This window comes from Trichoplax adhaerens, genomic scaffold (assembly GCF_000150275.1).
Source record: "Trichoplax adhaerens TRIADscaffold_7 genomic scaffold, whole genome shotgun sequence".
Lineage (NCBI taxonomy): Eukaryota > Metazoa > Placozoa > Uniplacotomia > Trichoplacea > Trichoplacidae > Trichoplax > Trichoplax adhaerens.
Window position 1 is genome coordinate 5,145,892 of NW_002060949.1, and position 11,750 is coordinate 5,157,641.

Genomic DNA, 11,750 nt, shown 5'->3' on the forward strand with positions numbered 1-11,750 from the left:
TATAGTAAACAATAATATTTTAATAAAGAGCCGATAAAAAGGTACCAAATTGATACAAGTATCTATTTTTTTTAAGATTTTAATATTTCGTTGAGTTCGGATAAGACTTTATTTCCTTACGTTATCAAAATCGATAATCACTTCATTTAAGAAACGGAGACATTCCTTTCCTTGTACGTTAATTTCATCTTCAGAATAGAAATCTTGAAAATTAGGTATGGACGCAAACATAACGCCGATTTCGTTATGGGATTCATTATAAATCTCCTATTCACAATTTAAGATCAAAATTGGTAATTACTAATCTGATTTTAGTATACTTTTGCTATCATATATGTTAAAATATTAATTATAAGTTAAAGTTTAAAATAACCGATATGTAATTCGTAAATATTGGTACTAACTCCTTGACGGGTTAAGAAATGTTTAGCTACATGAAGTGGCAAAATATTTTGAACCAATAGCTCGTTACGACGCTGTAATTCTTCGACTCCATCTTTCTTTTCTATGGCCTATATAATGAAGTAAAATTCTCCATTTATGACCCTGAATATATAAATAAACAATAACAACGAAAACAAAAATTCTAAGATCGCATTTTTAGTTAACCTCTTTTTTCCATAGAAACAATATTCGAGCTGTAATTTCCATCTATAATGTAAAATATTGAGCGTTAATAAATGTAGCCGATAGTACATTTACGCTTGACGACTACATTTGGATTTAATAATATCTATAACATCAACGACTAAAAGTAAATATCTAGACGAAAATTTCGATTTTATTTCCATTACCTGTCTTGTACTACATACTAAAACGATCAAGGCAACTCCAATATTAAATGTTGATAAATAATTGATTTGTATATAATCAGCATATAACCTATAACCGCAGGCGTGAATAGAATAAACGAATTATAATTAACATTGATTTCTAGAATGTTTAAAGTTCAATATATATATAAATATATAGACTATAATATTTCGCATATTATGATCATCGTAACTACTTTAAAGCTAAGGTAGGATCCGTTCTACTTTACATAACGATAGTGAAAGGAAAGGAAATTGTAAGATAAATTTTAATTTATCAAGCAAGGTACTTTGTACTCCCAGCTGTCGCTAATGAAATATCGCTCGAGCCGTAGCTAAAACTGCTCTTTCAACCAACTGCCGTAACAGCCAATTTCACAACTTATGCAACTTTATAAAACATATGATTACTGCTATCACTTTCTCATAAAGTTGTCAAAAGATAATTAATGACAAATAATAATAACAACTCTGTGGTTACTGTAACTAACACAAGCAGAAATCTACTGCCTACAAATTACTTAATACGTATTTTTAATTAAGTTTCTCCTTTCTATCGTGTTTGCACCATGAATACATTTATTCTACATTATATTTGTATGCATCTAAACAAATTCTATAAATTATATTTTGATAATATCATAAGAAAATTGAGCCTATTTTTAGTCTGACTTACCCATAACTAGAATTATAAACGATAGTGTCGTAGCATGTAAAAGCGTTCTGAACGGGTATCATAACAACAATAATTGAAGCGGCAGTAATGAGCGTCAAAAGGACTAGTTTAAATTCATAGCTTAGTTGAATTAGCGCTGAAACCACCATCAACAGCATAATCATGTTGTACATCGTATACTATATAAGATAGAATTATGAAATGTCAAAAATTAAAATATTAACATATATAGAATTCGGTACAGATTAATGAAATATAGCCATAACTTCATTAAAAGTTGCTTGTTACAAGTAATGGAAAATTTATTACTTTAGCCGTTATATCTATCACTCGTGTTATGATTACTTTCTATTTCAACTATCTCATTAATTTATCTATTCCAAAACTAATTTATGGGATTAAACTATACTAAATTTTAGCAATCATTAGCAGGATAGCAAGAAGTAGGACATAGCCTAAAATGGGCCATTTATCTGAGTATTGACGAAATAAATGTCTTACACCAATGAATTCCATTACATCTATCCGAATGTATTTTTAATTAACATCAGTACTATTAATCCTAGGAGTCGAGTGGCTAACAATAACCGGTAAATATAGCTAATTTATAGTAGCATGAAGTAATCTATCATTAAGTCTAGACTTACAACAGGATGCTTGCAAATATGATTTTGTGTGTAAAATTGGCTATTGTTAAAATAGCAGTTATTGGCGTTGTTAAATTCGACAGCTACCGTATTACATTGAATCTAATTAGAAAATAGTACAATTGCAATAAAATTCATAATAAGTCAGAATATTAAACCTAAAATATCAAGCTATAGAATCGCAGAAAAGAATAAATAATTTAATTCGATATCTAGGAATAAGAAGTATTATCCCAAACTTACGATTTCTGTCAGTTCGGCTATAAATATAATAACTGCTGGTAAAGCAGCAAGGAGTGCCGATAGGATTTTACGATTTTCAATATATACCGATAAGTTAACCAACCATCGATAAAATTTCTGCGATAACATTTCCAAAAATAAACTTATTGATAAATATACCTTCATAAAGTAAGTGAAATCTTATAAACAGAAATTGCCTGTTTTCGATATTATATACCAATAAACACTAATAGTAAGGCGAAATTCTCAAATTAAGATACAGATTTTCATATAAGTGGATAATAGATGCCTTCAACCACCTACATCAAAATTAATTATAAAGCATTAATTTACCTTTCGATAATTTGACGCGGCAGTAACTATAACCAAAAATATGTTTATTGCAGAGCCAATAGCAAAAAGAATTGTTCTTGTTAGCGTTCTATATTCCAAGATATAAAAGTGAATTATAACGATGTAACTCAGAGAGCTACCAATAAACCATTATTTTCTAAACATACTTAAATTTGAGGAAATTATACCTATACTATCGATGTTGATAATAATATTACCGTAACTGCCGATTTATGCGTTATTAACTTATAACCATTGTTTAAAACTAGACTAGTCAATTTATAATGTCAAATCTAATAAATAGACAGTTAAATGAAGGATAAATCGAAATTCATAGCCTAATAACTACATATTTTCTTACATTGGTAGGATAATAGCGCTAACAATAAAACAGGTTACTTGTACGATATAACAAGCAATTAATAAAGTGAAACCCATATTTTCTTTTTCACAGTTATAGTTCCTTTCGGTTTCTGTGACTTTAAATCGTAATGTTAACGGATTCGAAATTTCTCCACTATAACATTGTACGTAACAAGATATTTATAATCGTGAAATGAAATGCTGTAATTTACTTAAATTATTCAGTTCGATCCTCATTTTCTAATGTGAATAATGACAGCAAATATGAAATCGATATTTTAAATATCGAAGTAAAAAATAATCTTACTTATCCAGATCTCGATTCTGTAAGTCTTCATCCAACATCTTAGTTAGCTTGTCTTCATAATCTATCTCTTCTCTAGATTAATAATTATAAACAAAGCATTAAGTATATTATTGTATTTGCGCTTGAGTTCTAATCTAAGCTGAAGAGTTAAACTTACGTATGGTGAGCGTTAGAGCCATTGCCACTTTTACTGGAACTTCCATCTAACTTTAAATTTTCTGTATTACATTGCTTATTCTGTAAAAGTATGATTTTTAATAAGTACAAAATAAAACTAATACTATGATCCTATCTATCCATTGAGATATAGTATGTCAAATCATCAGTTATCTAATTTATTAGAAATCATTTAGTAAAGGGATTATCGCGTTATAACAGTGACATTTATGACGACTATCCAAATTTATGCTGATCTTACTCCCTTTGTTTCCTCCTAAATCCATACAAATACACATTCCTAAATTTAGTACTATAATAATTCAAACGATATTGTATGCTTACTCTTGTATGCTTTCTTCTCTTAATTAAATAGGTATGAATATTCCTTTGGCGGAGATATTCACTTCTACTACCTCCATTGCCATCCTCAACTTCGTAATCATCTTTTAAATGTTTGTAAGTAGTATCCGTTATGTGAATACGCCTGAAAAAATGCATGTAATGATAGATTGAAGTTAATTTGATCGTCTCGAGGGTAGAAAAGATAGAAAAACTTATTGTTTTAAAATTTGATAAGATGGATTATTAGATTATAAAACTAAAATATCGTTGCTGATATTGTATTAATGCACGTTATTTATTTACCCTGGAATACCCCCAGCTTCCATATTATTAGCTAATGTTACATCAGAAGACCAGACGTCGAATTGCCACTTTCTTCTACCCATAACACCGCATAATCCGGCACCAGAATGAATTCCAACTCTCATATCTAACGATGATACACCAGTTTTCTTTCTTACATCTCTGTAATCAAAAAAGAAAATATTGATATGATTGATATTCTATGGTTTTATCTAATCTAAATAATTATATCGATATTGTAAATCTAGTAACTGCATGCTTTCTTAACCCATTCTCTCAAATTTTAATCCATATTGACTTACGCTATAACACGAATCATAGCTACTCCCATTTCAACTGTTAGTTGTGCATGATCTGGTCGTGGATCGGGTACGCCACAAATGCAGTAATAACAATCGCCCAAAATTTTAATCCGCAGGCAGTGATTTTCCTATATACCCATATTGATATCATTTAATATTTTACGAATAGTTTATAGATGATGCTGTGAGTTATAAAAATGATATAATAGAATACTATTCGATAGCACAATACTAGCATAAACCTATCGCTATAAAGTACTTTAGCAGCAATATACCTATTAAATACAACTAAAATTATACATTCGTCTTAGAATCATTACCAACCTCAGCTTTTTCATCAAAACTACCGAATAATTCATTGAGTGTCTGTACTAATTGTTGAGCGGTGAAAGTTGAGGACAATTTCGTAAAGCCAACAATATCAGCAAATAGTATACTATAATTAAGATTATAAATTCAGTATGAAAGTTAAAATTTTTGTTAGCAATTCTATCGATATTTAGTAAATAGAAATATCGCGGACAGAAGAATGATCAATAATGATTAAATATGGATTATGCTCAGAGTCAAGGTGATTACTAATGGTACGTAATGCTGTATCTTTACAATTTATTTACAACAAGAACTAGTTATTGATATCTTCTAAATATACGTATATCTTCCTAGACCAAAATGATTACTCTAGCCAATTATCGTTATATCTAAATCTCAGAAAATGGGACTAATATTTCATTTATAATCGATTAATATACCAAAACAGATAAAATTACAAATAGATAAAATGTAAAGTCGATATGTTCTGTCAACAACAGACGATACAGTTTTAACTAAAACTTAGCTAATTATATGCATTGTACTTAGATCTGCAAATTTATCAGCCAACTAAGCTAATGTATATGAATGGTAGAAATCATCGCAAAAGATAGAATTTGTAAACTTTAAGCTTTATTCTGTAAGTGTTATTGTTCTCCCTGCCTTTGCTGGCAATTATAATTTAGTAGACCATAATAACTACATCATGTTTTTTGCTAGCTACTATACAACTAATCGAAATGATGAATGGTGTATAACAAACACTAAAATCGTAAATGAAAGAAAAAGGTGTTCCTGATATCAAAAAATTAATATCCTGAAAGAGTTTTGAATAATATCTATTATTTTAGCGGTTAAACGAAAATTGATAGTGTTGCTAGTACAGTATGATTAGTTTTTCAAATATATCTTCGTAAATCATGCCAATACCTTATATTTTCGTAGCGTTGAATATAAAAGTGGCTAAACTGTTTCTCTGTCATACCAACTTTTGAAGATGAATTCATATTCCCTTGTATTTCCATAGCGATGTAACGCGGTAATACAGATGTTAAAAGACGCTCCTAAATCAGCAATTTATCAATTAAAATATTATTCTCTACTAACTCGGAAAAATTATATGCAAAATAGGCGTATCCACGTGATTTAACTACCCGTATACAAGTCAGTACAGAAAATCTTATTTCCAGAACATAAATATTTATAATACGAATAAACTTTCTTTTTAAATTAAAATGGAGCTATTTCATAATATCCAAAAATTACAGTATTTGATAAAATAGAAAAGGTGTATATATAATGATGTGTTTATTGGAAAGTGGTTATATCAACATCAATTGATAGAATAAAGAAATGATTATTAAAATTTATGAATTATAATTATAATAATACTGTGTGTTGAAAATACTTTACTTATCAGTTAAAAAGTATTACATTAATAGCTGGTTTAAAGCAATATGGAATTGATCACGTGTAAAAGTACAATTTATCAAAGTCAGAAATATATCATAGCCTTTCTGATATTATCAGTGACTATTACTCTAGCTATTGACTTCTCCTAACTAGAAACGAAGAAATAAGTAGTAATCAATCGAAAAATTGATATTGATTTGGTAATATTGATAGAAGAGAGTTTTCATCAATAGACATCAAATTATAGTAATTCTGTAAACAAGTCTTAATTACAGCTTTAAAATAGTATTATTGCTGACACTACAATAATATTAATTAATTCTATCTCGACTTAATTACTTATACATTGAATTGATTATATCATTCAATTAGAAACAATATTCTCCAATATCAATACTATCATTCAACAATTGAAAATGTTTAGATACAATTCGATACGTCAATTTTTATTGTTCAAAGAAACATTTCATCTATTAAAATAAAAAAGATTACAACACACCTGCTGTTTTGACTGTGCTTCCATTTTAACTTTAGCTTCCATAGACATTCGTGTATCTAAGAAGGCAAGACGTTGTTTCTGATCTGATACACTAAAGATAATGAGGCCAATGACATTGGATCCGATGATGAGGACGATGTTGGCCGTAAGCTAAACAAGTTACAATTATTAATGAAGAGAATTAGATCGGTTCTCCGATTATTAAATGTTGCATCAAATTAGAAAGAAGTTAGGTATGGATTAAAAATCTTTCTCAATGATGATTGCAGTATCGGTTATTATGTCAAAGTAGCAGCAGCAGTTAACAAGAATAAAACAAATAAAATTAATACAATTAATCGATATCATTACTAGACTCAATGGAATATTTCTTAATAATTAAAAATGGAGAGAACGTGGAAAACAAAATGGACGATAAAGGGATTGACAAAGACTATGATATTAGTTTAGAAAGGTGAAAATTCGAGCAAAACTATAGACAATCATTGTTTTCCAATTGATATTTGCTAAATTGAATGATAGCTATGACGTTATTTCTGTTAGTGTAATCGATAATAATAAATAATACCAAGCAGAATTCTACTTCAATGTAGGAATTCCGTGTAAATAGAATGTAAGAACTAAATAAGTTAATTGATATTTGTTAAATTAAATTGAGGATAGATATTGCGTTACTTCATAGTGGATGATGATGATCAAAATAAACTATATAGAATGGTTGTTTTCTAGTGAAATGTCATGCAAAGATATGAAACAGAATATGAACAAGTTAACACTAACCTATTTGGACTAGTGTAACTTTACGGTCAATAACGTTGATCAAAATGAGCTGAATAGAATGATTGTTTTCTAGTAAAAGGTTATGCAAATATATAGGACGGAATATGAATAAGCTGACACTATCCAATCATGACTAATGTTACTTTATCTGATGTGGTCATTGATAGTGATAAAGATGGTGACTGCTGTAAATTAAAACTATACGAATTAATAATCTACTTAAAGATGACATTTATGAAAGGAAAAAATGAAAGTATACCAATTAACTGAAATTTACTGAAACAAATTGATGTCGGATATTATGATACTTAGTAGTCAATAATGACTAATGTAAAATAGAATAATTGATTTCTAAATTCGGCATCTGGAAAATTAAATTGACTTTCCATGTGACGTTAATTTACCTAGCAAAAGCATTGCTGAAAGACTAAACCATATGAAAATACTGTTTCTAATTGATATATACTAAATTGAATTAATAAGTAAATCCAAATTATTAATGGCCAATCACCAATGTCATGGTATTCTATAAGTCACTCGTTGGTTACGGTTCTATTAGTTACTGTTTTCATTATAAATGCTATACGTATGGATGGATGAAATGTGTTATTAAATGGTACGAAAAATTGATATTAGGTCAGCTAAATTGATAATAGTATCAAAATTTACTGCGTTAATAACTGTAAAAGACAATATTCTAGTTGATTATAACCTTAGCAAATTAAAACAGACGCAATAAAAAACATAAACAAATCGATATTAGCAGAATCGATCATAACAAGTAGTCGATAATGTAAGTTAAAACGATTGTTTGACATAATCGGAAAATTTATGAACAGTCTCATCATAGTATTACATCACAGTTAGACCTTGTTTGCCTATCAGTAAATTGTAACTTGTTGGTTGGATTTAAATGCTTTTACTAAGTATTCAGTATGTCAAAATAAGTATTGATAACATCTTAAAAGCGTTTTCAGATTAGTGCATAAATACTAACATTATTGGTATACATACGTATGCGCAAAACATTGATCGAAAATTTACTCCATTGTAAAGTTGTAACAGTATCTTCAATAATAGGCTAAGCTATGACTTTCATTAAATTAAAATATATCACAATTAAAATCCAATCATAATAATGAAAGAAGTCGAATCTAGTATATATTAATACGAGAAAAAATGCCACAAGTTAGTGTTTAGATCAGATTTATTCAAAGTTTAGAGCCTATCATAACACTCTAATATATTTATACCGTTATATTGTTTAGCTAGTAGATTTATCCAGAGTTGGCAATCTATTTTAACCACGCAAAATGTTTTATATTATCGTCATGTTTAAGTGAAGATTGATTCCCAATTTGTGCCCTATCTTAATATTTATTTGCTCTAATATTATCATAATGCTTAAATTTTAAGTTTCTACATAATTTGTAATCTATTATAATGGTCCTAGATACTCTCATTTCTTCATAATACCCTTAAGGTGCCCGACTCAATCCTATTCTCTAAATTATAGCTAAGAAATTCATAATATAAATTGACTCAGAGAACACAGTCAGTCCAAATGGCTTTACATACTCTTATGTTACTTCGATATCAAGATTATAGCGAACTAATTTATCATTTTGTGGTATGTATTGAATTAATTTTTATCATCAAAGTGACAATCTTGAACTATAAAATGATGTCAAAACTGTGAAATCTCAACATATGCTAGAAAGAATAAAGAGGTACCCGAATTACTTATTAAATTGCACTCCACCAGTTCTAAATTGTAACACAAAGGAAATAAATTGGATACCTTGGATATAAACTTCAACCATTTAGTGGTTGATCAAGGAAAGATAAACAAAGTAACAGCATTAAGTCATTGCAGTCAGTTCTATTTGCTTAATATATTTGATAAAATTTGCTAAATTAATATTATAGAATAGAGTTTACGTTTGAAACATCACCGTTTCATATCTCATTGTTTAAATCAGTAAATTAAATAGGTTAGATAAGAGGAAGGAAAAGATAAGACTATTAAAAGATACATTGAAATAGTTTTCAATTTTTTTCCCCAGTCAAGTTAATATTGAAAAATAACATACTATGAATAACATAAATAAATGACTTGCGCCTGTATATTTTAACTTATCGAAAACAAATGTAATCCATGCCGAAATTGATTGAGAATGAAGAAATTATTTTAAATGGAGTAATTGTAGTAAGATTATATCAGCGCATATCTTTACTTTTTCTATCGAGCTAATGATGGAGGAATAGAAAAAAAGAGATTGCTGTAAATAATGAAATTGACTATCTGTGAGTAAGATATTTAGAGTTGGTATTGCAGTAAAAATTGAAGCAGGGTTGAAATCGGAATTGTACTTATCTCCATGATAAGCTATCAAATAGCAGGCAAATTAAGCTTATGTTAATAATTTACTCAAAAGTATTTTAATAATTGATATTCTTCATTCATGTCTAATTTGGTTTACATCAAAATCAGCTGGAAAATAGAATAAACGAATCATTTTTTAAAGTAGAAAATGTGGTAAGACTGTAATGATATTTTATACTCGCCGTATCTATGTATAGTTTGCGCATTGATTAGAAATAACAACTTAAATTTTAGCCAATATCAGATTTTAATCATGGCAAAATCGACTAAATAAGCCGACGGGGCCGGAAAACATTCAAGGCAAGTATTAAATTAAAATTTTAGTAGCTTTGAATCATTCTATTAAGCAATGTTCTATGGAAATCAATTTAAGGGAATGAAGAGTATGATTTTAAGTATCATTAATAAAATAAAATTGTGTCGTATTAACATTTGATCATTCTAACAAGCTAATAATTAATAGATGAGGAGTATTATACGTGATAACCATGAATGAAAACCTATTTAGTATTATAGAAGAAACCAAGATCTTCATCGTGGCCAGTGTTATTTTGTATTGACTCCACTACTCTGTAGTTACAATATAGATACGCGTATGTCAGCTTTAGCCATAATTTAATGGAGACATTAACATTAAATGCCACATTAATTCGAATTATTTTCAATCAGAAATTACTATAGAATTTAGAATTTGCTGTAGAGTTTATACTGCTAGTATAATGTACTAGTGAATAGAAGAAGAAGTTTAATTGCTCATATTGAATTACGTTAATCGATAGCATTTATATCGGATTCTTGGTCATCCTCGAATTTTTGAACTCTCTACAGTATTGTCAATCCCACTCTATTTTATATAATTTAAGAAAAAAGCCTATTCATGAAATAATTAAAAGTAAATTAACATATCGCATTAAAACACAGCTGACGTCATATTTAAAATGCTTAATAAAGCAATCTCGGTTGGTTTTTGCTTTTAGATTCTTTCCATCTTGTTTCAATTTTGGATATTCTACTCATTGGAAGGGTGAATGAAGGAAAAATTACAAATGCCAACATGAATGAGAAATATACGGCACTAAATATCAGAATATACATTTAAATAAACGTAGAGAGTTTGTCGCTTTTGAATTTTTTCTGCACGGTCATCATTGGTTCTCACTTGTAAAATAGAAGTAAGTTGTAGTTAATGAAATGATCAATGATAATAAATTATTATTGAGGATCACAGCAGAAATGATCACAGTAGCTGGTTTTCTGAGAGAGTAAAGGGAAAGAGATAATTTCAAACATGGCAATCATGTTTTCTATCATTAACGTGGTGAATATTGCACTATTTGTAGAGTAAGGCTATGAACTAATGACTGTCATCCAATTTTTAATTGAAAATTGCATAGAAAAGTTAGGATGGAAATAATGACAGAATCACGGTTTAGTTTCTCTTGGTGCTGCTAGTAGGCAAATGATAAGTCTTTCTATCACTAACAAAGCTAAAACTTATCTTTCTAAGTCTGTATCTACAAAAAGATTGATTACTCCGGACAGGCTTGTTCAATATATGAAAATACTATGTGGTCAACTGGTCAATGGCAATCATGACGATGAATTACTTTATCCAAAAACCAAGAAGCCACCATTAAAATGGATACTTAAGGAAAGGAAGAATTATTAGTTTAAATTAATAAAGATCATCATATCGATGAGTCTGATTCGTTTCTGTATAGAAATTGAAATTCTAATACAGCTGCAGGAGAAACTAAAATTAGAAGGGTAGTTAAAAGTTAAAGAAGGTATCTAATGTCTCGTAGGGCATTAACCAATTATATTATTAAAAAATTATAAATTAGGTCGAAAATAGCAAAGAAAGAATTCGTTG

General features: G+C 28.8%; 1 protein-coding gene across 1 annotated transcript in view; it reads right to left on the reverse strand.

Annotated features, from left to right (window-relative positions):
* Positions 1-7,652, reverse strand: part of TRIADDRAFT_58375 (uncharacterized protein) — a gene marked incomplete at both ends in the record, with an annotated part of 9,030 nt that extends 1,378 nt beyond the window's left edge. Inside the window, 18 exons of the mRNA XM_002114458.1 lie at positions 121-267; positions 405-512; positions 610-651; positions 795-882; positions 1,489-1,667; positions 2,136-2,237; positions 2,379-2,495; positions 2,712-2,799; positions 3,073-3,228; positions 3,382-3,453; positions 3,539-3,618; positions 3,883-4,024; positions 4,186-4,347; positions 4,488-4,615; positions 4,812-4,923; positions 5,730-5,863; positions 6,712-6,861; positions 7,635-7,652. Coding sequence (XP_002114494.1) covers positions 121-267; positions 405-512; positions 610-651; positions 795-882; positions 1,489-1,667; positions 2,136-2,237; positions 2,379-2,495; positions 2,712-2,799; positions 3,073-3,228; positions 3,382-3,453; positions 3,539-3,618; positions 3,883-4,024; positions 4,186-4,347; positions 4,488-4,615; positions 4,812-4,923; positions 5,730-5,863; positions 6,712-6,861; positions 7,635-7,652 — 2,025 coding nt within the window. The remainder of the gene's footprint in view (positions 1-120; positions 268-404; positions 513-609; positions 652-794; positions 883-1,488; positions 1,668-2,135; positions 2,238-2,378; positions 2,496-2,711; positions 2,800-3,072; positions 3,229-3,381; positions 3,454-3,538; positions 3,619-3,882; positions 4,025-4,185; positions 4,348-4,487; positions 4,616-4,811; positions 4,924-5,729; positions 5,864-6,711; positions 6,862-7,634) is intronic.
* Positions 7,653-11,750: the final 4,098 nt, after the last annotated feature.